The sequence below is a fragment of the Mycteria americana genome, chromosome 2 (assembly GCF_035582795.1).
Source record: "Mycteria americana isolate JAX WOST 10 ecotype Jacksonville Zoo and Gardens chromosome 2, USCA_MyAme_1.0, whole genome shotgun sequence".
Taxonomy (NCBI): Eukaryota; Metazoa; Chordata; class Aves; order Ciconiiformes; family Ciconiidae; genus Mycteria; species Mycteria americana.
Window position 1 is genome coordinate 78,209,658 of NC_134366.1, and position 27,863 is coordinate 78,237,520.

A 27,863-nucleotide genomic window follows, 5' to 3' on the forward strand; every position below is an offset into this window, starting at 1 on the left:
TAGCTGCTAGTGATATTAGCACAATATTACCCTACAGCTGAGAAGCATTGCTCTCAATCAGGGTTCCCTTAAGGGTACCACTGGGTAACACACCTACCACAGTGCTACGCTGTGCGGTCTCTTCTGTGCTACATTACTGAGCATTCCATGTTCATCCAGTCAAGCACACTACCGGCCAACCAGCTTCTGCAGAGAGGACCATGAACCTCTCTGCAGGGAAGTCCCTCTGCAGCACTTAAAGTGAGTGAAATTAAGGCCTGGCAGCAAGCAAGTTTTGAGATGAGAGCCAGCTGCATCTGTCTTTGTGCGCAAGGCTTGAGGGGTCTGTTTTCATGATATGTTGTGCAAAATAAAGAGATACGTATGTTCTGAAAATACTTTTTTTTTTTTTAATGTGAAGTTTTTAATCTGTTTCTTCACAGAAACAAGTTGTTCCCTGAGTCAGTCGTCAGAAACATGATGTATCAGATATTACAAGGGCTAGCTTTTATCCATAAACACGGTAGGTTTCATAATAGAGTTTAACTGTGTAGCACTTTTTTAGAAAATAAGATAATGCACAGTAATAACAGGAATAAGAATAATTTTTCTTAGAGATAATTAATAGCCTTTGCTAGGTATTTTTATCTGCTTCAGGTATGATGCATTTTTAAACCACACCTGAAGTTACACTTTGTTGTTCTATAATCAGATATTCTTCTTTCTTTTTGAAAGTATTGGATATTTTTCATATGCTATTCAGTACTTTTTTCCACCTTAGTTGCCAGACAAATAAACAAACTAAAGAAACCCATATGCTGTGCTATACTATGCATTTCTGTTTCCTTAAAAAGATTTATTTAAGGAGCATTGATACTTTACAGATGGCAGTTTCTGCTGCTTGAGATACTACAACTAATATGATACCCTACATCTAAAACAATATTAAAATAACTTGTTCACTAAGAAATTCAAACAGTCTCCTTATCAAATACAACCTGGATTTAAATATTTTTAAGAGATGGGACTTCTCTAGCAATTACAAGCACAGTCTAAATAAGAGGTGCTGTGTGTTCACAACAACAACAGAAAGTTTCACAGCATTTACAAAACTTTTAATTCTCATGTTTAAAATCTGTCTGCAAACTGCATTCTGAAATACTTGTATTAAGGGCCTTTGCATTTAAAAAAGTAGTAATTTACTTTCTTGCTCAACTCTTTTATTTTGTACTTGCCCTTCACATCACATTGGAATCCCTAAAACTTTCCACAGGCAATAAAATATTAGCTGAAAATTAAATAAAAATGTTCCCAGTGATCTCTGGCTTTCATGTACCCTGGCAAGGCCTGTTGATGAATTCAAATAAATAATTAGTTCTGTTCAGTATTATCAAATACCCAGAAATTGCCATTTTATGTCTTTCTGATCAAGATCATATACTGTTCTCTGATTATTAGCATCCTCTTTTCCTTCCTCATTGCTCCATGAAATAAAGGAGAAAGTTAGAATTTAAGAAAAACTGCCATTTCTAAGTTACAATATTAATATTTTGTTTTGACCATAAGTGTTTGGGAATGATGGGTATGATAAATTTGAACATTTACATTTCACTAATAATTTCAGCCAATTTCTTACAGTGGTTGTCAGTTTCTGCATACAGAAATTGAATGCTTTATTGTAGCAAGTGAATTTCAATCAAATTGATTTATATTACAACAAATTGTGTATACCCGTTAAACAGCAGAATTGATTTGCTTAGCAACTTAACCATTGTCCAGGTATATAGGTGCTCAAGCCAACAGTAAGCATTAAAGAAACTTTATGTGCCTGCATTACTAATATTACCATTCCTGAGCAGAATTTTGATACCTTTTATATGTCTCTGTCTGCAAATTGTTGTCACAATGATAAATAAACTAGTTAAAAATCGTTCAAGGAATTTTATAAATCAAGTAAGTATGTCAGATGCTCAGTTTTCCATTATCCAAAACTGACACAGCAGTTGTAGTTTTCGCAAAAGATTTCATTCTGAAATTGGTTTGTTACTTGATATTGCTGCAATAGCCAATTCATTTTCCTTAGTGTGTTAATGACAGTTTACATTTGTTAATTTAAGAGCACCTGGTGTAATAATCACTGGAGGGAAAATGTGTGTGCTTCTTGGGGTGAGAGTTACCATTCATTTATTTTGAATTTAAAAAATAAAAAAGCTATATTATTCCAAAACATCCCAAAGCAAACTTTGGATTACTCTGTTAGAGGTTGCTGTTTAAGAAGTGATGACACAATAATTCGCCATTCTTTTCTGTCTGGTCTTCTATAGGATTTTTTCATAGAGATATGAAGCCTGAAAACCTTCTCTGTATTGGACCAGAACTTGTGAAAATAGCAGATTTTGGTTTGGCTAGAGAACTAAGATCTCAGCCACCTTATACAGATTATGTTTCTACCAGGTGGTAAGTATATTAAGAAATTAATACATTATCTTAACTAATTACCTTTCTCTTACCATTTTAATTTATCTGTCATTTCTTTCCATCCTCATAGGTACCGAGCTCCTGAAGTTTTGCTAAGGTCATCTATTTACAGCTCACCTATTGATATGTGGGCAGTTGGCAGCATAATGGCTGAATTATACACACTAAGACCTCTTTTCCCAGGCACAAGTGAAGTAGATGAAATCTTCAAAATTTGCCAAGTATTGGGGACTCCAAAGAAGGTAAGACTTTTAGAAAAATTCACAGAATAGTATTTAAATAAAAAAGTTAAATAAAATTATTATAAAACATTGAATGTTATCTCTCTTTCAGAACATATATATAAATTATTGTTTTAGTAAGTTTCCTGCAGACTTAAGGTTTTGTCAGCTGTATTTCTTTTAAGCTTCCATTAAGGCATGTAATGCTAGTCTTTTGTTGTATATTAGCATCCATTGTATATTGTACTGTTAAGTGTAGCCTTGCTCTCTGATGAAAGCCAGATAAAATTGTTTAATTTAGTTATTTAAAGCTATGCATATTGGAAAGAAAATCGGAAGTCTCCTAGGGTTTCATTTTGCCACAGCAAGGAAGGTTTGGGTAGTGCATACAAAAATGTATGCAATTATATTTCCTTCAGTTAAAAAGTTGTTTTAGCAAATGGATACATGAACATGCAAGAAGAGAATAAGTTTACCTTTAAAATTTTGAATAAACTGAAAAGAGACGATATAATATACGTATTTTTTGGAGAATAAGAGATGGCAGATGTATATCAGTACTTTATGGGTGCAAACAGAACTTTGTGAAATAACTGACTGAACACAGAATCTCTAGATCTGGAAAACCTAAGGGTGGGAGAGGAAAACATCAATTTCATTGGTGTTCTACTGATATAAAATAAAGCATAATTCTTGTCCAGTAAAGGAGCTGTTGTCAATAGAGAAGTGGGGAGCAAAACACATAAAACAGAAATAGATTAAGCTTAGCTAGGAACATGCAGAGCTTGAAGTGGTGGGAAAACATCCAAGAGAATATACTGAGAAACAGGTGCAAACTCGTGACAGAGCAGAGAGTAAAAGGTCAGAGGTGGAGAGTTATAGATGATATGTTGTGGTAGTGAAAATTGAGTCTAGAGGACTAAGTGAAAATTGCTATGATGTGTAAAACAGTGCTTGCTATGACAATTGTGACATTATCAGAAATAATGTGTAATATGAGCAGTATTTTAAGACTTGAGTTTTCAAACACAGATGTTAAGTTCCTTGAGCAGCTCACAAGTCTAGGATAGTAAGAAGAACATTTTGATGTACATTAAGAATATCTGTGAAAGAAAGCAACACATTAGCTTTTGGAACATTTTCAATGTATAGCATAAACAAGTTCTGGAAGTGCAGGGAGATCACACAGAGATTTTCATTGTGTGTAGTAGCCCAGTGCTGAGCTGGCTGCTGTGGTTTTTCTGTAACCTTACAAGTAGTTGAACAGAAGCAAATCATGACTGTTCCCACTCTGTCATTCCCTGACTAGCAAGCTGATTGCTTGGGAAAGCAGGGAGCATTACCAACTGAGTATTTCAGAGAAAACTGTAGCCTCTTCTGAAGACCCTCAGGGTTAGAGACACTGTAAATCAGCCCTCTAGGATCAGGAACCTGTAATTAGTTCCTTTGTGCCCCTGTCATCTGCTGGGCAGACTTGGGAATTTTATCTCCTTACAACAATGCTAAGGCATTCTTCAGGGAGATCACCATGTAAGAAGAGTACTTAAATATTATGAGAGGAATTATTGCGACAAATGATGCCTTTGTTACAAGTGAAGTACTGTTCTGCATCCTGAAAAACACCAGCAGTTATTTTAATAGTCTGGTTTTGCAGATAGTTTTATAAATAGTATTTTTTTCAGACATACAGTTTCATTTATTCCATTATCCTGCAATAAGGAATTATAGGAATTATACCCAGAAGCTATCTTAATGCCAATTGCCTTCCTTTGTTTAAGTCCATAATACCATACTAATGACTTCTGTGAGCTTGGATTTTTTAAATAGTGACAGGCAACTATTTTGCTTTATTTTATAAATGAAGTTGCTTTATTTATAAAATGTTGCTTTATTTATAAAATAAAGCAAGTTGCACCATTCAAGTACTGGCGCGATGGTGCACTAGGAGTATGCCAATTTAATGAAAAAGCTGGTGACGATGTGAAAAGGAGAGATTAATGAAATGCATTTTCATTAGTTGAAGGTTGGCAATGGCACTTTAAATAATTCCAAATTAATTTTTTTATAAACTGAAACGTATTTTTCATTTTTGCACTTGTACTATTTTCACACTATCCCTGTACTTCACCAGTTCAACACTCAGCCCTTGCTACATCTTTCTAAATCGTTCCTTTATCACTACCTCTGGCAGACAGAATGTCACCGGTAAAGGAGGGAGGTGCAGCGGAGGAGGAAAGAGTCTACCTCTATTAATTTAAATGAACAAATTATTCTCTGAGGTGGAATAGGAAGTCACTTGAAGTCATGAGACTTATTTTAACCAAAGTTGGTTATAATTATATTTGAGTTCTTTGATTACCATAGACTCTGTTAACAGAGCTAAAACTGTAGGTTGTTGACGTACATAAAAAAACGAGTGATAGCTAACATGGTAGCCTAAGACCAAATTCTATCAAATCAACCCAATTTACTCCTGTAGCAGTGTAACGAGTTTTGTGGATAGAGAAGAAACACTAATAGTAAGTAAGGCTCCTGACACTGTCCCTCATAACAATGTCATCAGCATAGTTCTATAAACAAACTGCATGATAAGTGCATAACTGTTTTGAAAGCCTTATTTAGAGAGTAAGCTTTACTGGTTCGCATTCACAATGAAAGATAGATTGTATTAAAGGCCTTCTGATGGAATAGATTTTACTTCTTTAGTTGGTAGATAGCAGGCTGGAAAGGCTTGAGTATGTTAGAAGACAAGATTAGAATTCAGAGTTTCTTATAAAATTAGAGATGTAGCTTTAAAAAAATTTCTTTAGTAGTGTGTACGGTGCTGTACTTAGGCAAGAATAATCAGCCGCATAAATATCTGGGGATAACTATCCAGCTAACACATCTGTAGAAGAGGATATAGGAGCTACATAGTGCATTGTATGTCAACAGTATTTTGTTGCAACGAAGACAAATACCATACCAGTGTGTAGAGAAAGGAGTATTGTCCATTGATGTATGAACTAATCTTTCTGTTCAGCTTGCTATATTATATCCAGTTATAAGTTTTGCCTTTCAAGGGAGAAAAATCAGAGTCCAGAGAAGAAGAAAAACTTAAAAAGCCTAGACCCAGGAATTCAATTGTTTGGGTTTCTTTAGCCTATAGAAAGGAAGATTGGAAGAAAGCAGAAGAAATATGCCTTCTAAAGTATAAAAAGGCTGTTCTAGAGAGAAGAAAGAAATAGTCCTTCTTGGTATCCATGGATGATAGCACACTCAGCAACGGTCTTGTATTGTCGCAAGAGAAACCTACATTTTTCTAATCTTGAGGAGAATTAAGCTCTGGAATAGACTGTTTAGAGTGGTTGTGGAGTGCTGGAAACTGGAAGCTTTTTGAGACTAATACCTGTCCGGAAAGGACAAGGGCATGGACTAGACCATCTCTTGAGGTCTTTGATAATCCTGTGATTCTGTATTCTGCAAGTATTCTGTGATTCTGTATTCTGATTCTGCAATTATGAAGCAACTAAGGACTTCAGGGTTTACTTTTGGAAAGTTAAACACTCAAAAAAAAAAAAAATTTCATCTGGCGGTCATGGCTTTTTTCTGTTGCAGTAGTGTCTAACTGTAATTTAATCATTGACTATCTTAATGGTGGAATCAGTGGTGTATTGTATAGGCTGCATCATGGTTACACAACTATGGTATGCTGGGTGGAAGGGCCTCATCTCTAATATTCCCATACAGAAGGGATGTTGAAGTCAGCTGTTTGAGCTCATTTCTGTGGTAGATGGGATGTTCGATACTGCTTCTGGTACTGCTGCACTCTCCTCTCATTCAGATAGATTATGTCCAAGTGTGGTATCCACAATGACAGTTCCACCTTTACCTACAGGAGAGCTTGAGAAGGGCTGTCATTGGAAACTGATGCTGTGTTCACTGGTGGTGTAACAACTGTAATGGAAAATAGGAATGCCTGTTTTCCACTACATAGGAAGGAGCTATGCAGACCAAGCGTGACTCAAGCTGCATAAAATTAAATTTGATCTAATACCTCAAAGGTATATAGTCTTTGTTCTTTTTTGGTACTCATTTTTCTTTCCTTTGAAACAGAGTGACTGGCCAGAAGGATACCACCTTGCTTCTGCCATGAATTTTCGTTTCCCACAATGTGTCCCTATAAGCCTAAAAACTCTCATCCCAAATGCAAGCAATGAAGCAATACAGCTTATGAGTGATATGCTGAACTGGAATCCAAAGAAGAGACCTACAGCAAGTCAGGTCTGAGCACCTGAATGATTAAGTATAAGACTGAATTTTCTTGCATTGTTAAAAAATTGTAGATACAGAAACCAATTGATTGTCATAATACTGATGGCCGGAGAAACGTCTCCTCATTTTGAACGCTTTGGTGGGAATGAGACTGAGTAGTGAGGAGAGAAAATTCCAAGCCTGGCTCAGCAGACATCATAAACTCTTTAGTTATTTCTGCAATGTTGTCTTCTGTATTGGCATATTCTAAAACTTTCTGTGTACAGGACAGAGAAAAATCTGAGCTGCAAGTTTCCTGAATTGTAACTATCAGTCACTTCTGCCGCTGCCTTTCTCCTCCCCCATCTGTATGAAGGGGAATATTGAAAATTAAGCTTTGCTTTTTGTGAAGCTGCAGATGGAATACAGTATGGAAGAGCTAAGGATCATTTTTACTTGGAGACAGGACATAAACTGTACTAAGTGATAAGGAAGGAACTTTGTGAAGGACATACCAATAGGTCATAAAGGTCACAGTTTTTCTCCAAGTTAATTTTAAAAAACGTATTTCAAGTACCAAATATAGTTACATTCTACTGATTTTTTTGAGTATTCATACCTAATGCAATCCTATTTAGAAGGTATAAAAGGGGAATACAATTAGGAAAGAAAAAAGGCACAATGCAAGTTATCCTAGGTGGATGTAATGTAAGTGATTCAGAAGTGGTTAAGCAGATGGTACCAAGTAGAGCAACCATTTCTCTCCACTTTCTAAAGCATATCTATTGTTACAGCCACTGAGATCTAATTGTAGTCTGGTGCTATATATCTCTACACAGAATACTGCATGGTGCTTTATGAAAGCAAATAACCAGGTTTTGCCCAAGTGAGTTGCCAAGGAAGCAGCTGCAGCAGTTGTGTAATCCACAGCCAAAAGGGAGAGTTTAATGTACATACATGGAAATGTGTACAAAGGCAGCAATTCTCAAGTGCAGCTGAGGCAAAACATCTCTTTGAAAACTAACAAAGAGTAGGATCCTACCCAGAAGGAGTAGCAGAGTGTGCCATAGGAGGAGCTGTGTTAGTAAGGTATGTCCATGCTGTGTGTCTGGCAGTGGACATGAAAATGTCAGAGAAAAAGAATGAAATACACATCTGCCTGAAGACAGACACTGTAGTTTCCTAATAAACACCATGAAGGCACAGCAAGCGCAGTGAATGTACTTCAAAGCAAAACAAAACCAGGGAAAGCTGGTGATAAGAAAATGAAGGAGAAACTTTGTTCGTTAACATCCTCTAATTGTAAAACCCATACATTAATATTAAATGGCAATCATCACACTTCTGTTTTTGTTTTTTTTTTTTTTAATTAAAAAAAAAAAGCTGTTCATTAAGTTGCCAAAACATAGTTAGCAGTGGAAACATGTAATTAAGCATGTGGTAAAGGTAGTGGAGACTTTGTATTTTAAGATTGAAATTTGTTACTGCATGAATATAGAATGGTGTTGAATGTAAAATGTACCTCAAAACACAGACTCCACAAAACCTAGAACTCCCCCCCCCTAAAGGAGGGAAAGAAAGGACATGACTGCTGTAACATGTACAAGTGGATCCAACTTACTAAATTATATGATGGCAAGAATTTAAGATACAGAACTGACAGTTATCAATATACAGTGTTTACATATGATCTCAGTATTCATCCATCTTGCATTTGTGCTGTAGAGCTTGCTCAAATGCTTCAGAAACTTGCTTAGATCCTTGATAATGTTACTAAAGTCAACTTTTTGAAGTAAAATTAGCATGTTGTATCTTCTTCAGGCTTTGAAGTACCCTTACTTTCAAGTTGGCCAACTTTTAGGACCTCCTCCACAGTATCTGGAGAAGCAGACTCCTGTTAAACCAGCTCAGCCAATAGAGCCAAAGCCAGCTTTACCTAAACTGGAAGCTATATCCAAGCCAGAAGCTCTGTCTTCACCTGATATACCTGACAAAACACAGCCACAGCCCTTGTCAAAGGTTAACCACCAGCCTCTCCAGCAAATTCAGTTGCCTCAGAATACAGCTAACCAGCAAGTACCAAAACAGCAGCAGCCACAGGCACAACCATTTTTTCCAACTATCAATAAAAACTCATCGCCAGTAAGTTGTCTTCAATAAATACTTAGGTGGTTTTATTAAAAGTTCTTACTAGATTCAGCCAGGCGTTCCCTTGAAAATTGTCATACTTTTTATTGGAAGAAATACAGATAGATAATTAGGGAGTAATTAGGATATAACTGGCCACTTACTGAAATTTTACAGCAAATCAGAAGAATAGATTGCTTGTAACAGCAATGTATGTTCATTTATAATAGCCTTTACTGGCATGCTTATGCAGTAATGTAGTTATGACAACTATGGTTTATTGACCTTTGAGAAACAATTCACAAAAATATTAAAAATATGAGAGAACTTTGCTTGCCTTAAGCAGGAAAATACCTGAGAAAGCTCAGAGTCTTGTTTATGATGGTAGTTCTCTGACTACCACCTGTTGGCTACTAGTAGATAGCTGCAAAGTGAGCAACACTTGTAATCACATGGAACTTGACACTTCATCCAGTTCCTAAGCTTGTAAGATTTTTAGCAAGATGAATATTAAGCTTTGGTTTACAATCTTCTTTTTGCTTTCCACTGAACTACAGTATAAAGTATGTTAAAAATAACAGGTATTCAGAAAATACTGGAAAGCAAACTACAGTCAGATGAAAGGACAGCTTTAAAATATAATAATTTCTTTGGAAGAGGATGTTAAGGGAAGCCCTGACTAACTTCTGTTATTTGCTGTATTTACTTTGGGGCCATGGCAATTGGCACTCATAAACCCTGAGCGTGATTGCTGTGAATGTTCTGCATCACTGTGCCCTACTTCTTGACAGTTCATCTGCTGCTGTTGAGAGCAGGAGTTCAGCAAGATACCAGTAGTAGAGACTGAGCACTGAACTGGGTCTGCAAATAGAAGGTTAACTTCACTACTTCAGATAGATTTGAGCAATTTAAGGATGACAGTCCAAAAAAAGCTACACTCAGAATACCTGCTGGCATTATTGTTATGTTTTGTGCTTAAAATCATTCTAGGACTATGGCCAAAGTAGGCACAACACAATGGGAAAAATTCCCTCAAAGTTCTTAAGCTGTAGTCAGGAAGTGAACTAGATACAAAATACAAAATTTTAGAATGGAATTGAAGCTTTTTTTTCCCATTTATAATAGAAACAAGCAGCTAGTAGCCTTCAGAATGGTGCAGCAGGTCCTAAAAGCTGCAGAAGACGATGGGGTCAGACTTTGGTAAAGACTGTGGATAGCTGGGATGACTTGGATGACACTGAATTTGGAATGTCATGTTCAAAGAAGCCTAGCATTGCACTGTTAAAAGAAAAGAAAAACAAGGAATGTCTTTTTAGGTAAGTCCTATAATTATAAAATCACAATTTTTTTAGTAAACAGTTTCCAGTAGATTTATAGATTAATTGAGACAAATCTGCTAAAATTTAAGTCGCCAAAAGTCTGCAAGAATGCAAAGAGCTGTATGAGCTTTGGGTGTGGTGTTGATAGAGCACCAGTAATGTCCAAATTGAATCAAATTTGTTTTCAGGCACTGTATGGTTTAGGTGTTTGTTGTGTTATTAAGAAACTGTGTTTTACTAAAATCAGATATACAAACTTCATTTCCTTCATCAGTTAAGTTAGGGAAAGATCTGCTATAGTTATCCACATTTGCTTTTATTCAGTAGTGTTGGATACACTTTTTTTTCTTTGAAGTCCCAGGTCAAACTCTCATGAGGTATGAGATTTGGCTGTTACTTTCTGTGGGAATAAATTTTACTGATGAAGGCAGGTTAAGAGAAGAGCACTATACTCTTCAGGCTAGCGTCAGCTTGTGGTATTCTGAGCTGGAGCTGTTGGTCACATTGTTTGAACATTTTGATTTTTCAGTGTGCCAGAACCAAAAGCTTCATGCTGTATCCAGCCAGGAGGGGAAAATAAGGTTCTGATGAGAAATGATTCTGGAAGATCAAATACATCAGCAAAACAGTACTATCTAAGACAATCAAGATATCTACCTGGTAAGGGTAAAAGTCAATACATACGGAAAATACAAGCTGTGAACAATCTATGTACAGTACCTTTAAACTTTAGATATCACACTGGGTAATTTCACTTTTCATAACCAGGCTAGATTTTCAAGTTTTGGACTAAATGCCTTTCCCAGAACATACCTCATCACAATTGATGCAGAAGGTCCTGGCTACATAAACGTGGAAGGGAGCTCAACACTGTTTGTACACCATGAAAGTTCATAGGCCCTCTTACGACCAGTAACATATAAAACTGACAATAATAGGAATCCCAGATTTCCTGGATTCCTAGGAATATATCCTGATTGACCATAAGCGAGTGTATCTGAGGACTAAAGAAACTACCGTATATAAACATATAGTGCACAGTTCTCAGTTTTGCAGTATCAGGAGGTTTGGATTTTTTTTATCTTAAAGTTCTGGTAAGCAGAGTTACCCTTCTTGGTAGGAAGTGTTTAGAAATATCAGTCACTTGCACTAGTAGGAATTCACCCCTCACTTCCCTTCCCAAGGCAGTCATCCTCCTTAAAAATAAATAGATAGCTTAGTCTAAATCTGGGTGGTCTTATCAGGAAAATAACGTGAAATTATGTAATTGCTAGGAATAAGAATGGGAAGGAGGAGAAAGAAAAGGGAATATTTGCTTCAGTTAGTATTCTGAATATATTCTGTAATCAAATGATTGCCTTGGTGTCTCACTTAGTGTGTTTTCTTTATTGCCATGATGGTTTGCATGATTACAGTGCGTGTATCATGACTTCTACTGTAATCCACATAGGGGAATTTAGGTGGCTCACAGAGGAATTCCTGATTGTCAGTTGTTTTATTACAATGTATCACTAATTTCTCAGGAATTCATTAGGCCAGTGATGACTTCTGAATATGAAATCCCTTCTTGAATGTTAAATAGGATGCCCAGAGACTCAAGAGTTTAAGTCCAAAAGGAAAAACAAAAAATGGAAAGTTCATCTATATTTCTTATCTTTTTTAATTTTTTTTTTCTTCTAATGTCTCTCTGGTTTTAGTGGAGTTTTCAATGAGAAAGGCATAGATGTAAAAAATAATTAATATCAGCTCTTAAGAGAATAATAGCTCCAAGAATCATACATGTTGTTTATCTGTATTATTTTAGTTCTGTTACCACTAGATCTGGGAGCTGCTTTCATCCTGTATAATCCCATTAACTCTTGTAATGCTTGTAACACGCTGAAGTAACAAGAACCTCTTTGTCCTACTTTTTAACTTATCCCTTGAAGAAATAGTTTATTTTCAGCCTTGAGAACCCTATTTTTTTATAGGTATTTTTGTGTTTGTTGTTTGAGAGTCAAAAATATCAATAATGAGATTATGGTTTTATAGAAACCAAGTAACTGTACTAAAAAGGCTTTTAAAAGTTCTCTCAAAAGCATGAAGAGAATTGTTCTTAAATCAGTGTCTGGTTTTCATGGTTTGGCTGAAAAATCTAACCTAATCAATAGGCATTGTTCTTTTACATTAATGGTGTTTACATTATACCACAAATAATTCAGTGTTGTTTTACCATTCTAGAAATGTCCATTTTTCATTGGTTGAATTATGTTTGAAATTTGATATTTATGACATTTTCCATAATTTGTTTTCTAAGGTGTAAACCCTAAGAGTGCCTCTTTAGTAGCAGTCAGTAAAGAAGGATCACGTGGAACCTGGAACAACCAGTTGTTTTCTAAACCACCGGCACATACTGGAGGAGGAGTGACTTTCAACAGAAATACTACAGGTAAAAATGTAATTAAAAGTGGCCACATTATATCTCGCCATACTTTATTTAATTAATTTTGTTAAGACCATCTGGTTTAACTTCTGTTGTCAGGCTTAGCTTCTAGGCTAACATTTTTTTTTGTTTTAGCGACAGACTCAAAATAACAACGTCTTCATATCTAAACTATGTATTTTTCTGTCAGAGCGTAAAGGAAGTATAGACCAGCCCCTATTACAAAGTTCTGTCAAGATAAATTTTGTCTGTAATCCTCTTAGACCATTATTTTACTGTGTTAATTTAAGCAAATAGTTTGACCTCATTACTGCCTGGTCAGTGTGCTGTGGAACTCTATCAAACAGTAGTCTCACATATGAAAACAAGATGGTGGGTGGTGTGGTCATGTAATAAAAGTATGGCCTAATATTCTAAACATGTCTTTTAACAATCTACGAGCCTTGTCCTAAATACTTTTCTGCATGAAAGTCCCCTTATTTTCAGCAAGGAACTTGCAGTAAGGTGCCTTTTGGTACTACGTTTGGTGAAGAACACTTATTATCAGCATTTTATAGAGTGAAGACCAAGACTAGTTAAATGGTTTATCTAAGATTTCGCTGAGGAAAGCATCAGACTCAAGACTAAAATCTATCTTCTGACCACCAAGCCTTATACTTTAAGTACACAGTCCCATAGCCCTGTTACGGGAGGTTACTTTGTTAACAACTTTGCAGCCATTGTCCAGCTAGCATGAGTCACTCCCGAATACTTTAATGCCAATAAACCACCTAGCCTTACATGCTGGTACAGAAGGTTTGTTTACATGCAGATGCTGCATCCCTTTTTAACAGAACTTTCGTAGCCATTCTGCAGTGTCAACAAATCTGATTTTCCCTTGGAAAGTCAGGTGAGCTCTAAGTTGTTCATCTGAAATTATGTGAAAGATTTTAGGAAGTGGAAAAATAACAGTACCTAGCAGAATTTTGATGGAATGGAATGGACCTTTTTAAGTAATCATGGTATGTATCTTTTTGTTTTCTGAAATATAGTATCTGAGTGCCTCAGAATTAATTAATATATTCATAAAATAGTCTTGCAAGGGAATTAGGCATAAAAAGGCAAAGAGCTGTTTCCGAAAGTATGCACCAATAAGCTAGACATCTACCTACTGAATTGCACTGAAAATAAAATTAAGATGAATGCTAATGGTAAAAATCCTGCTTTTGTCTTACTGGCTTACTTTGGGTATCTACTAAAAGTTTAAAGAAAAAAAATCTAAAAGTGATTATTTTGTACGTTCGAAAATATTTTATATTATTTCCATCAGTATCTTAAATTGTGTGTGATGTTTCATATACTGGGGAGACAACAACATTTGAGACAGACACATATGAAACCAGGATAGCTGGGGCACCGATCACGGAATACAACACATGTAAATTATGTATGTTTTCTTTTTTCATATTGACAGAATTGAAAGTTGACACTGTGCTGTTTACTGTTTAAATAACTATGTTTAGTTTATTTAAGTGCTTTTTTTTTCCTCATCCACAACATTGCCCTGAGGTGAAATAAGATAAGAGCAAATAGTTACAAATGCTTTATTTATGAAGAGTTAAGATCAGTCAACTTTGCAGATATGCCTGAGTGCTTAAGCTTGTGATTTATGTATTTGTGTGACTGGAGTGTGATTGCATTGTTGGTAAATCACATTTTCATTCCATTATTAGAAAGGACCTTGTAAAGTAACTTGTTAGAGTAACATTTCCGGCTTGAGAAAACATAGGAATGACACATTATAGTTACAAAAATGTCAGATATTTATTCTTTCCAGCTTTGTTTTCTCTCATTTCTTTTACATCACCTAGCCAGGTTCTTCATAAACTTTTTCTAAAGTTCTCTCTTTCCCTCTTCTTCTTCCTTCCATTTTCCTTGTCTACAGATGAGAACTTAATTATACCTATTGAAAAGCTATCATGCAAAGAAAGGGTGAATGAAAAATTAGAGGATCCAAAAGGTAATTTATAGCAATTATAGCCTTGTTCTTTGCACATTTCATGTTTTTGTTTTACATTTTCTTCTAAAAATTGCACTTATAATGCAGATTCCAGATGATAGTATACTTAATTTTCAGTTGTAATCTGTTTGTCAAACCTTGCTCTCTTCATTGTGACTTCTTCTGGACTCTTGGCACTTAATGTGCTTTAAAAGACAGAGAATATTTTATTACCCTAATTATAATCCACAGCATGTCACTGCACTGTTGCTGGACAATGGTGAAGAAGCGATCCTAAAGCATGTGCATCTCTCCTGAAGGACTGCCTGTTCATGACAGCACTTGGGACTTGCACTACTGACTGCATTCTGTCTGTTGCACTGATTTTACAGCGCTGTGATTGCATAGATTTTGGTGGAGTTACCTTAGCGTAAAAGGGTGGAAGCTCAGGTTTCCAGGCAGCCTAGTTTGTGTCTAAACACACTGTTCACTGCGAGCACTGTAAAACTGCTGGAATGTTTCACCTCTCTCCCAGTTTCTGGCCCCTCTGGTGTGTACTGCCTGTGTGATATGTCTCATTGCAACTATTCATAGGGTTTTTTGAACTCACTACCCAGCTCAAACGATTCAATGACTTTATCCTTTATGAAGAATCGGGTATATATTGTTTGAGGTAGGGGGTACAGCCTGGGCCACACTTATGCTTGCTGACACCATGGCCGTGAGTGCTTGTCTATACACCTGCTGCCAGACCTCCTGGATGCCTGATGGATGAATACTTCTGTAGCAAGAACCCCTTCTTTTGTACAGCAGTGGTCAGAGGTAAGGAACTGTGCTTTTCAATAGGATTTTTTTTTACTTGTAGTTATTGTTATTTTATATTGAACTTTTTTTTTCCTCCTTCCCTTGTTCTCATCCAAAAAAAGATCATCCCTCCAGACCTCTGTTTCACCCAGACTGTTCCTCCTGGCTGCGCTCTTCCATTTCCTGCAAAAGGGCTCATAAAGGACATTGGACATTTAGAGGTAAGGAGAACCAAAAAATGGTTGAGCAATTTTTGACAGATAGGCAGCTTTGCTGAGCTGTAGGTAAGAAGCAGACAGAAGTAGTCTTTTTGAGGTTATATTAATTGAGGCCTCTCATGTTCTTATCTTCAGACCTCAGAATTTTAAGCAATGCTACTGAGCTGTCACAGCTATGAGCCACTCCCAGTGAAATAACTAGGAACTGGGGGAATAAGAGAATGTGTGTGTATGTGCACAGGCAGGTGAACAAACCACTAAAACTGTGTTGCTTTTGTTTTTCAGGCAAATTCCTGGAAAGGAAGAACAACTTAAAGACTACAAGAAAGTTAAATTTTATTAGAATACTTTAATAAAGTTGTATTTTTCACAAGGACCTTTGTATCATTCTTTACTATGCTGGAGACTGGCATCAGCTAGACACAGGGAAGCCACATGGAGACCCAACTATTTGTGGGACTGATAGAAGTGACAGTTCGGGCAGACTGGCAAAACTGAGTTAGCTGAATGCTTTTTGTTAGTGCTCCTGAACAGGGAGGTATGCAATGACCCAACACAGCTGTAATTAGCTGAGGATACCTTTTTGAGTTTGTAGATGACCAATTTTCCAGCTTATAGATACACGGCTCTGAGCTCTGAAATTATCATAGAGGACTGGGAGTGTTTGTGTGAAGAGGAACCTTTTGGGATTGCACTGAGGCCAGAGATTTAGGAGACAGAAAAACTGTCAGATCAGATATTCTGTGTTTTACTGTGTTTCAATGCATTGAAACCATGCTGATTATTAAGATGATAAAAATGCTCACACTTGATAAAGGTCAAATTAAAACTACTGTGTACGGCCTTGTAGTTCACAAGTTTAATAGTACTGAATACAGAACCCCACCACTAGAGAAAAGTATCTCTCTGGACATTGTGCCAGCACAGTCTTAACACTGTCCCAAGTGATGACAGACATGGAGAAGGTAAGACATTTTCTTGGAGCAGGGGTCTAAATATTGTAACAGATCCCTCTGCCATTGGACAATAATTTCAGTACTAATTTTGTGTGTAAATGCACAACGCTTCCAAATGAGGATGGCTATGTCAGCCTTCCCAAGGTAGCACTGCTTTAAAGAAAGATCTGGACCAAAACTAGGCACAATAAAATTGTAACCGGGGTTAAAGAAAGAGGGTAATTGGGTCTGACTTTTATAGCAGGCCTTCAACTGTGGAACCAGCAAAGTCAACTTCAAGTGGTGCACCACTTCCCACAAGAGAAGTTTGGTTCCATTATTTTAGACAGATTTAGGCCAACATGTTGAGCACCAGGGTACTGTTGAGTGCTAGTTTTCAAATACTGAAGTGCTTAAACTGGGTTCCAGTAAAGCAAGTAGCTGTAAGTAAAAGGTAAGATCCTGCCTTTCTCTAAAACTCAGTGTAAAATTTCTCTGTGGTCCAAGTTTAATGAAAGTACTAATGAAACGTTCATCCTGCTCTGTTGTCCTTATTCGTGCTGAACTGCAGATCAGATGTACTGGATCTGCAACTTAGCAAGTCTGTTAAGTGCTGTAAAGGGTCCAACTAACATAGAAGGCAAAGAATGAATATATACTTTTTTTCAACAGGCAAGCACTAGGGAGTTTTTAAAGAACACTCATACTTACTCTTGTGGTACTGCAAATATATTTTGAAGTGACTATAAAAAGTAGGTAAGGTTTTCTGAATGCAACTGAAAATACTAAAACTCTGTAATGTCAACAGGAAATCCTGGCTTTGTAAGTGGTGCTGCTTACAACCCATCAGGAGTACATATCCCTTCCTTTTATAAAAAAGAAGTTGGATCAGCTGGACAACGGATACAGCTAGCTCCTCTTGGTGCACCTGTATCAGGTAAAAAACATCCTTTTACCATACATACCTGAGACAAAGAGAAATGTTCATTTCCCATGCTTCCTAAAAGATTTATTAGCCCTTAGTAAATTTTCCTCAAGTTTTGTAAATAAACTTATTGGGCATAAATTATTCTTAATGTAAGTGAATTGAACGTAGGTGTCTAGAGGCAGTCCTGATATCCAGAGAAACTATTGCTACTATTATTTGTTAGGTAAAAGAGAAAATAAAGGTGCAAATGTTTCGTAATTCTAGAATCATAGAATCATTAAGGTTGGAAAAGACCTCTAAGATCATCTAGTCCAACCGTCACCCTAACACCTCCGTGCCTACTAAACCATGTCAAGTGCCACGTCTACACGTTTTTTGAACTCCTCCAGGGATGGTGACTCCACAACCTCTCTGGGCAGCCTGTTCAGCTTGACCACCCTTTCAGTAAAGAAATTTTTCCTAATATCCAATCTAAACCTCTCCTGACGCAACTTGAGGCCATTTCCTCTCGTCCTATCACTTGTTACTTGGGAGAAGAGACCGACCCCCACCTCTCTACAACCTCCTTTCAAGTAGTTGTAGAGAGCGATAAGGTCTCCCCTCAGCCTCCACTTCTCCAGACTGAACAACCCCAGTTCCCTCAGCCACTCATCACAAGACTTGTGCTCCAGACCCTTCACCAGCTTCCTTGCCCTTCTCTGGACACTCTCCAGCAATTCAATGTCCTTCTTGTAGTGAGGGGCCCAAAACTGAACACAGGATTCGAGTGCGGCCTCACCAGTGCCGAGTACAGGGGGACGATCACTTCCCTACTCCTGCTGGCCACACTATTCCTGATGCAAGCCAGGATGCTGTTGGCTTTCTTGGCCACCTGGACACACTGCCAGCTCATGTTCAGCCGGCTGTCAACCAGCACCCCCAGGTCCTTCTCTGCTGGGCAGCTTTCTAGGCACTCTTCCCCAAGCCTGTAGCATTGCATGGGGTTGTTGTGACCCAAGTGCAGGACCTTCCACTTGGCCTTGTTAAACCTCATACAGTTGGCCTCGGCCCATCAATCCAGTCTGTCCAGATCCCTCTGCAGAGCCTTCCTACCTTCAAGCAGATCAACACTCCCGCCCAATTTGGTGTCATCTGCAAACTTCCTGAGGGCACACTCAATCCCCTCATCCAGGTCATTGATAAAGATATTAAACAAGACTGGCCCCAAAACTGAGCCCTGGGTGTCACCGAAATCAGGAATAAACCTCTTAACACCAATGTAGCGTTAAGAAGCAGGCATTCTCTTTATTGCAGCACTGGATGCACAGGGGATCCTTCCACCTAACGTGCATACCAGTTTACACAGATCTAGGTTCATTTATACAGCGTATCTTCCCACATGCATAGGTTTTCACACTACTAGGTGGGACTATGTTAATTAGTATCTTACATAATGATGGTTCAGCATAACGCATGCTCAGTTTTTCACATGGGGGTCCTCTGGTGGTCACTGGTGGTTGTAGAACCCCAAAACCGTGCTTTTCAGGTCATGAATTCAGGGTCATTCTTCCTTTTAAGGCTTGATTTTCTCCACTGTTAAATATCACATGCTAGAAGATCCGGTTTCACCAGGATATTCTTGGGGTTTTTTTTGTTCCTTCTTGGTTGACCCTTTGACCTTTATTCTTTACATGTTCCTCACTTATTTTCCAACATGGGGAACACCGCTTGTGACCGGCTGCCAATCAGATTTAACTCCATTCACCACAACTCTCTGGGCTTGGCCATCCAGCCAGTTTTTTGGCTGGATCGCTTCCATCCAGCGAAGAGTACACCCGCCTAAGCCACGAGCTGCCAGCTTCTCTAGGAGAATACTGTGGGAGACAGTGTCAAAGGCTTTTCTAAAGTCCAGGTAGACAACATCCAGAGCCTTTCCCTCATCCACTAGGCAGGTCACCTTGTCATAGAAGGAGATCAGGTTGGTCAAGCAGGACCGGCCTTTCATGAACCCATGCTGACTGGGCCTGATCCCCTGCACATGCCTGTTGAGCACACTCAAGATGAACCGCTCCATAATTTTCCCTGTTACCAAGGTCAGGCTGACAGGCCTGTAGTACCCCAGATCCTCCTTCTGGCCCTTCTTGTAGACGGGCATCACATTTGCAAGCGTCCAGTCATCTGGGACCTCCCCTGTTAACCAGGACTGCTGGTAAATGATGGAGAGTGGCTTGGCAAGCTCCTCCGCCAGCTCCCTCAGTACTCTCGGGTGGATCCCATCTGGTCCCATAGACTTGTGAGTGCCCAGGAGCGTAGCAGGTCGTTAACTGCTTCCTCCCAGATTATGGGGGGTTTGCTCTGCTCTCCATCCCTGTCTTCCAGCTCAGGGGGCTGAATACCCTGGGGATAACTGGTCTGACTATTAAAGACTGGGGCAAAGAAGGCACTGAGTACCTCAGCTTTTTCCTCATCCTTGGTGGCAATGTTCCCCCCCGCATCCAATAAAGGAGGGAGATTCTCCTTGGCTCTCTTTTTGTTGTTAACGTATTTGTAAAAATATTTTTTATTATCTCTTACAACAGTCGCCAGATTGAGTTCTAGCTGGGCTTTTGCCTTTCTAATTTTCTCTCTGCATGACTTGATGAGATCCCTGTACTCTTTTTGAGTTGCCTGCCCCTTCTTCCAAAAGTGGTAAACTCTCCTTTTTTTCCTGAGTCCCAGCAAAAGCTCCCTGTTCAGCCAGGCTGGTCATCTTCCCCGCCAGTTCGTCTTACAGCACATGGGGAGAGCCTGCTCCTGCACCTTTAAGACTTCCTTGAAGAATGCCCAGCCTTCCTGGACCCCTTTGCCCTTCAGGACTGTCTCCCAGGGGACTCTCTCAACCAGTGCCCTGAACAGGTCAAAGTCTGCCCTCCGGAAGTCCATGGTAGTGGTTTTGCTCACTCCCCTCCTTTTTTCACCATGAACTGAGAACTCTATCATATCATGGTCGCTAAGCCCAAGACAGCCTCCAGCCACCACATCTCCCACCAGTCCTTCTCTGTTTGTAAACAGCAGGTCAAGTGAGGTACCTCCCCTAGTAGACTTACTTACCAGCTGTGTCAGGAAGTTATCTTCCACACATTCCAGGAACCTCCTAGACTGTTTCCTCTCTGCTGTGTTGTGTTTCCAGCAGACATCCAGTAAGTTGAAGTCCCCCACGACAACAAGGGCTAGCGATTGTGAGACTTCTGCCAGCTGCTTATAGAATGCTTCATCTGCCTCTTCATCCTGGTTGGGTGGTCTATAACAGACACCCAGCAGGATATCTGCCTTGTTAGCCTTCCCCTCATCCTTACCCATAAGCACTCAACTTTATCATCATAATCACTGAGTTCCACACAATCGAAACACTCCCTAACATACAGAGCCACCCCACCACCTCTCTTTCCTTGCCTATCCCTTCTGAACAGCTTATAACCATCCATTGCAGCACTCCAGTCATGAGAGTCATCCCACCACGTTTCTGTGATGGCGACTAAGTCATAGCTATCCTGCTGCACAATGGCTTCCAGCTCCTCCTGTTTGTTGCTCATGCTGTGTGCATTGGTGTAGATGCACTTGAGCTGGGCTATTAATTTCACTCCCAACCTTGGCATGCCACCCTTAGGCTCCTCTCTAGTGAGCCTCGTTACATCCCCTTCCCGCTTCAAACCTAGTTTAAAGGCCTCTCGATGAGCCCCGCCAACTCACGAGCAAGAATCCTTTTCCCCCTTTGAGATAGCTGAACTCCATCCGTCACCAGCAGGCCTTGTGCCGTATAAACATCCCCATGATCACAAAAACCAAAATTCCACCGATGGCACCAGTCTCTGAGCCACGTGTTGAGCAGGTGAGTTTCCCTGTTCCTTTCAGTATTCTTCCCTGCCACTGAAGGTTTGGACCCTTTGCTAAACTACTGTTCATTAGTGGTGAAGGGCTAACCAGAACTGTAAAAATATGTAACTCCACAACTCTACAGTAAATGGTCATGTAAATTGGACACAAATATAAATCCATGGTTTGTGTAGCTAGTAGGAATTGGTACATACCAACTAGTAAGTATGCAAAATACATAAATTCAGGTTTTTAAAAAAGCCTTATATTTGAGTGGATTTGGAGGAATTTTCTTGACAGTGACTTTCATGTAGCTTGGGGCTGTCTTGTGTGGGTCTTTGATCAGCTCAATGTCACTTAACGCAATTGAATGATGCTGATCGATGCTTACAGTGGCCTCAACAATTTCAAAAAAGGCAAAGACCCTTCATCAAGTGACTTAGTAAATTCACAAATAATGTTACACATATGGTATATCAGTAAATTAAAATTATTTGCTCTCTTATTTACTGGCCCTATCTAGTTGGCCTGTGGTTTCTGCAGTGGTCATGTAAGGTAGGTTTTCACTGTGTCTTCATCTCACTATGTTGGCTATGCAAGTCTGTGGATACTGAGATGACACTGCTCTTGTATCCATGAAATATCACAAGAGTGCTTTGTGAAGTGAAGCTTTCAATGTTGCTACATTATAGAAGGCAAAAGCCAAACAAGAGAATGCAAATGGCCAGTTCTTAACAGTTATCATACAGTAATGATAACAAACACATTAAAAGACTGTTCCATTCATCAGTGAAACATAATGTGAACTCTGTTCTGAATGTAACTGTTACCTTGGATCCTCTGTGGTAAGGATGACATTCTGAGCACCTTCTTTGTCGGTATGTTTCTGATTCAGAGAAGATGAACAGAAGCGCTCAGGACGCAAAAGAAACTGGTTTGTGAGTGAAGATTTAGAGCCGTTGTCCGAAACTCAAGAGCATGCTTCTCTAGTTACTTCAGATGAAATAGCAAGGCCCTATACTAATTGTGAATTGTTTAACTAAAGGGCCTATGGCAGACCAATCTGATATGGTCCTGCTTAATAATGTTGTCTTTTTGCTGACTTGCTCTTTTGAGTTACCTGTTCCCCTTAGGAACTTGCAAGTGACTTCTGAGAAGGACAGAGGGAGGGAGGGAAGGAAGGAGATGGCACACATATAAAATACACTTAGATGTATGCATATTCTGAGTCTGAGTTGATCAGAAACCCACCAGGGAAGGCTGGAGCGGCACTTCATTGTCTTATCAACTCACCACTGAAACACAACAGCGAGAGTTTTGATTTGTCACAGTGGTGGATCAAGAAGTTCACAGGAGGACAAAATCTGCAACTATCTCTAGACTGCTGTGAATAGCGAGAATGAAAAGGAATTACTTACCGTGATCCAAAGGGAAATAAATTCACTGTTAATCTGTAATTAGAAATGGAAAATGTGTAGTAAAAGTCAGAAAGGCTGGCAGATGGAGGTCAATTAAGACTCTTCCATGTCCTGGAGAAGAGCAAGAATCCTATTGCTTAAACCCCTCATATTTAGCCTAAACTCTGCAGACTTGGGAAGAGAGATAAGGATGAAGCAAATGGCAGGTTTTTATCTCCTATCTGTCAATATTTGAACATTAACATTTTTGGTGGCCCTTTGCTTTGTATTATCCAAACGGAAATAAGTTACGCTTTCAATTGTTTTTGCTCTCTTCATTTGTTAAGTTTTTTAATGCCATAATTTAAATAATTTCATGTAGTATAAAAGATCAATTTCTCTGAGGAAAATGCAATACCAAGACCTGAGAAAAGTGACCTTCATTGCCAAGAGAGGGTAGGCTGGAATCATACTTGCTGATGAAAGATAGGGAATGCCAGCCTACAATAAAAAGGAACAGTATTAGTTTTCAAAGAGGTGGAGACCTGACCCCCAGTTTCAGTTCCTTGAGATTCCTCCTTTTTAAAGGTCTTGATCCTCACTTGTTCCTGAACGGGTTCAGCGCACTGTTGAAAAATTCCACCAAAAATAGGTGGTTTTCCCTAAGAAACAGAATATGTAGGCACGCACACACAAAAAGTATTTTATCCATAACATGTTAAATTAAAAAAAAGAAAAAAGTATCAGTAATACCTAATAAAAGAAGACTAAACTACCAAAGTAGGAATGGAAGGGGCAGGGCATACTTTAGGAATGCTAAGGAAACAATGGTAAGGTATAGCAGGAGTATATCTATTTCTTATATATACAAATCCTAATAGGATTTCTTCTTATATATGAGAGGTCCCAAATGACTGACTTTAAAGGCTTGGGAAAATGGCAGAATTGGTGGTGAACATGAAGAAAACCATGAGCAGACAGCCCCTGCAGCAGGGCAATTACTTTAATCACATGAAGCTTGAGGAAGTAGTGACCATCTGAAATGCAGAAAGGGGAAATCTGAGTAGGAAGGCTGGGAATATAGTAGTGCACTACTACTGGTGCCTGAGAGAGGTGGGTGCCAATATAAGGGATAAAAAAACCCGAGGACTTGGAACAGATACTACCAAATTGATAGAGAAAGAGGAAATGGAGATGAAGAAGACTCGCCACCAGGTAGTTTTCAGCTAAGCAGGAGGGGAATAAAAGGCATAATCTCAAAAGGAACAAGAGGGTCTCCAGAGGCTGTCCTTCAGTCTAGGCTGTTTGGGTTTTAATAAGTTTAGCAATCTTACATGCTTTTTCGAATATTTGAGATAGAGGAAAGAATACTTCCATTCTGTAGCCATTTTGTAGGAGGAGATACACAGTTGTAGACATACACAAGAGTTTTTCCACTTAATTTCAGTCTCAATGTTTTCTCAAGGGGTTGTTGTGAAACAAGTATCCACTAGATGAGAATTACTAATCAGATACACAAAGTACAGGAAACATTAACCTTATCTGAAAACAAGCATAGACAGCGTATCAGAGACCAAAGCATCCTGCTGTGCTGGCATCCTTGAGTACCACAAGTCATCTTTAAGCTCTCATTCTTTTATCTGTGAAGGAGTGAAATAACCACTTGAGTCGTAACTAATTCTGAGTTCTTGTTCCTTTTAGATTATTCCTGGAAAACCAAAGCTGCTTGTGCTCAGTTACCGGGTCCTACTTTCAATTCAGCAGCAAAACACATGAATATTTTAACTCGCCCACCAACAATTCAGCCAGTACATGGAAGAACAGACTGGGTGGCCAAATACGGAGGAAACAGATAGAAAATGCCATCCTATATAGATATGGTGTGAGCTATGTTCAGTTCTCCTGCACTGGAAACCTGAAATGCCTATTTGCTCTCACTTTTCCTAAGACTATGCAATAGTAAAGAAGAAAAAAAGACCTTGTGTTCTATTACCTGTATAAGACATATAGTATCATGTAAAATACTGGCTATAAAGTAGGATTTATTGAAGTATTGTATAACACGTATTGCCAAAACTACTGAGAAGTAGATTTCACTCGACGTTTTTCTATAGATGGATCTCCGATCCTTGTACTCTTAAAACAACTGTTATGGTGGTTCGCCCAATGCAACATCCACTATTGGCACATGCATGCTTTCAAGTACACAAGCAGTTAGAAGCAGGGCTAAAGCAGAGCAGCACCAGGCTTTCAGGTATTAGGCTGGTTCCTTACCAGAAAGATGAGAGTGAAGTCACAGATCGGGCTTTGTGAAGAACACCATGCTCTCATACATGCACTTCAGAACTCACTTGTACCTAAGAGTTACTTAGGGTCTGTAATGTGCAAATATTCATAATAGCAATGAGAACGTAACTCCTTGTAGCAGGACATAAGCAATCCAGTGATAAATACTACACAAGGAACGTCTAAAAACTTGGCCCGTATATGGCTACAGAATGATATAGCAATATTGGACAATAGTTAAACAAGTACTGAATGCTAGACTTACCTCGCCAAGCTGTAGTGAAGCCTAAAAATTAGATTTGACTGTTAAAAGTAACTTATGACCATATTTGGTCGAAGATCTGTGGAGATTTATATCTGTCCTGTCAAGGGAGTGTCACAGTGACATTTTAAGGAGCCTGAATCACTGCAGTCTTTCAGTAATTTTAAGGGTGAATTAGCCAAAAAGGCATAAATTATCAGTAAAGTCCTGTTTCTGCATGTCTTTTTTGGGTGATCAAACTAAACTACAGAAGTTGAATAAGCTATATGAGGGAGGATATTGAGCTGTTCTTCAAAGACGTTGCTTTCTGGTTTAGATCTTAAAGGCCAACTTAGGTACCTGAAAACACACACAAACTTTAATAATGCAATACCTCACTGTTTATATGCTCATTCAGTACCTTCCCTGGCTTCTATGCTAAGTTTTACAGTAATATCCCCCAAAGGACCTTGCAAGGTACAATACATCATTTTTAGGATGTTGAGCTAGGCTACCTCTGTTAACAAGTGCATTTAGAATAGATGCTTTAGACTTAGTAGTTATATTAAACCTGCCATTTTAAAGTGCAAAATGAGTATGTTGTTTAAAGATGTAAAGCTGTTAGTGATTACTTTAAGCATTCTAAAAAAGAAATGTATTTGTATGGCTTTTACAATGGCATATAAAAATTTCAATTCCTGTTGTTGACCTAATGTGCCATAATATATGGGTTATGTTAATTTACTGGAAATCAATTTAATCTAAACCTGTTGTACCAAAAAGTCAAGTATTTTGTTACAAAAATTGCACCTAAAGAAAATGCCACTTTAGTACTGGAAGAGCTCTATAGGGACAGGGATATCTGGTTAGTAATGCACTAGAGACTAATTCAATTGCCATTGGTCTAGGCTTAAGTATTTGTCATTCCCTTAGTATTAACAGATGTCCCTATGCTATTTAAATGCATCTTAATTTATCTGTAGAATATATCTGTGACTGGCTATGGCAACGAAGGACAACCTCGGACTTTCTATAACAGGCATAAATGCACTGGTTTTATAATTAGAAAACAAGAGAAATTAATCACTCATCTCTAGTACAAGACGCCAGTGACTTAGTTAAAATCACAGTCTGGTTGAGGAATTAGCTAATAATGTGTCCATAGCTCCCATGTCCATAAGTCACCTAGAGCAGAAAAATAAAAAGGTACTATTTATGGCACTAAATATAGCTAGAAGAAACATGCTATCCTTACCATATGCTAATGAACATTGAAACAGCTTTGACGTAACCATAACGGCCTTTACCTGTCCATAATCAATGCATGACAAGTGGTAAGAAGTTCTCTTTGTACACAGCAAGGAAAAACAGTAATAAGAGGCTAATGGGCTTTGTACAGTCATTTTAACTCCAATTCATTGATACACATTGAACTGTTAGTACAGAAATGCCATCTAATGCTCAAGAAATTTAGTATATGCTGATAAAGTTCCAAGGGGGTAAAAAGTATATAAGGCTCAAGCTTTTCTCTCCTCCCTTTGCCTGGATTACTACTGTTTCTCCTGAACATGAAAAGTGGTAACAAGGGTTCTACCAGTAGTTCTCAATTCAAGCTACTGCTTTCCAAAGCTCATGAAACAGCAGCAAGGCTTAACACTTTGGTCTAAGAGTTTAAAAGCTTATCAGTCCAATTCCCTGCTTTCTATTGTCCTCATTCCATTAAAGGACAATTGCAGCCCAAATTCGCAAGATACCTGATTTGAGACTAGCATTATACAATTAGAAAACTGCTGGATTGTGCCTGTTCTCAGTTTATTGCAGGAGATGCATTTATGTTTGCACCTTACTTCCACAGAAGATAAACTGCTTCAAAAGCAATATGAAGAAGCAAATAACCCATACAGTAGTTTAAAGAGAAGTGTCTTAAATGCTCATGCCTGGCTTATTAACCTTTTCAAGCTAGAGCACAGACATTCAGACACCTGCCTACCGATACTGGGTCCGCGGCCTGGGATTAGGCACTTAAAAGGATGATTTATAAACAAACCACTGCTGTCCTGCGCACCCCTTGTTTCTATGCAGGGAGGTAAGAGGGAAAAGTAAATATGGGCGAGCACCTGAAGCTGAACTCTGCAGGCTGATGAGTAAGGGCTCTAGGAAGGTGCTCTCAGAACAGTTCCCCCCCAAGAGCTCTCGCTGCCTGTGCTCAAGCCAGCTCTGACCCAAACTGTGTGGCCTGGGACCAGGCTGCTGTGACTCCTGCCCTTGGCGGAGCTGCGTGGCAGCTGTCCCCGTGCCTGGCCGCGTCCCTGCCAATCTGGAAGCCAGCCTGTTGACTTGGCATCCTGGCTTGACCGCAGCCCTGCCCCATCACTGCAACTTGCCTGGCAAACCACTGCACTGCTGGCAGAGCCTGGGTACTGCCACCAGACTAGCTCTGTGCCTCCTGCCCAGGCAGTGCGAGGT

The 27,863-nt window shown here is 38.9% G+C and overlaps 1 protein-coding gene across 1 annotated transcript in view; it reads left to right on the plus strand.

Moving 5' to 3' along the window:
- The window catches only part of MAK (male germ cell associated kinase), a 28,367-nt gene extending 3,641 nt beyond the window's left edge, over nucleotides 1-24,726 (plus strand). The window contains exons 4-14 of the mRNA XM_075495624.1: nucleotides 423-502; nucleotides 2,304-2,436; nucleotides 2,528-2,699; nucleotides 6,774-6,941; nucleotides 8,733-9,053; nucleotides 10,164-10,354; nucleotides 10,887-11,017; nucleotides 12,654-12,785; nucleotides 14,704-14,778; nucleotides 17,523-17,651; nucleotides 24,572-24,726. Of these exons, the coding sequence (XP_075351739.1) occupies nucleotides 423-502; nucleotides 2,304-2,436; nucleotides 2,528-2,699; nucleotides 6,774-6,941; nucleotides 8,733-9,053; nucleotides 10,164-10,354; nucleotides 10,887-11,017; nucleotides 12,654-12,785; nucleotides 14,704-14,778; nucleotides 17,523-17,651; nucleotides 24,572-24,726 (1,687 nt within the window). The remainder of the gene's footprint in view (nucleotides 1-422; nucleotides 503-2,303; nucleotides 2,437-2,527; nucleotides 2,700-6,773; nucleotides 6,942-8,732; nucleotides 9,054-10,163; nucleotides 10,355-10,886; nucleotides 11,018-12,653; nucleotides 12,786-14,703; nucleotides 14,779-17,522; nucleotides 17,652-24,571) is intronic.
- Nucleotides 24,727-27,863: the final 3,137 nt, after the last annotated feature.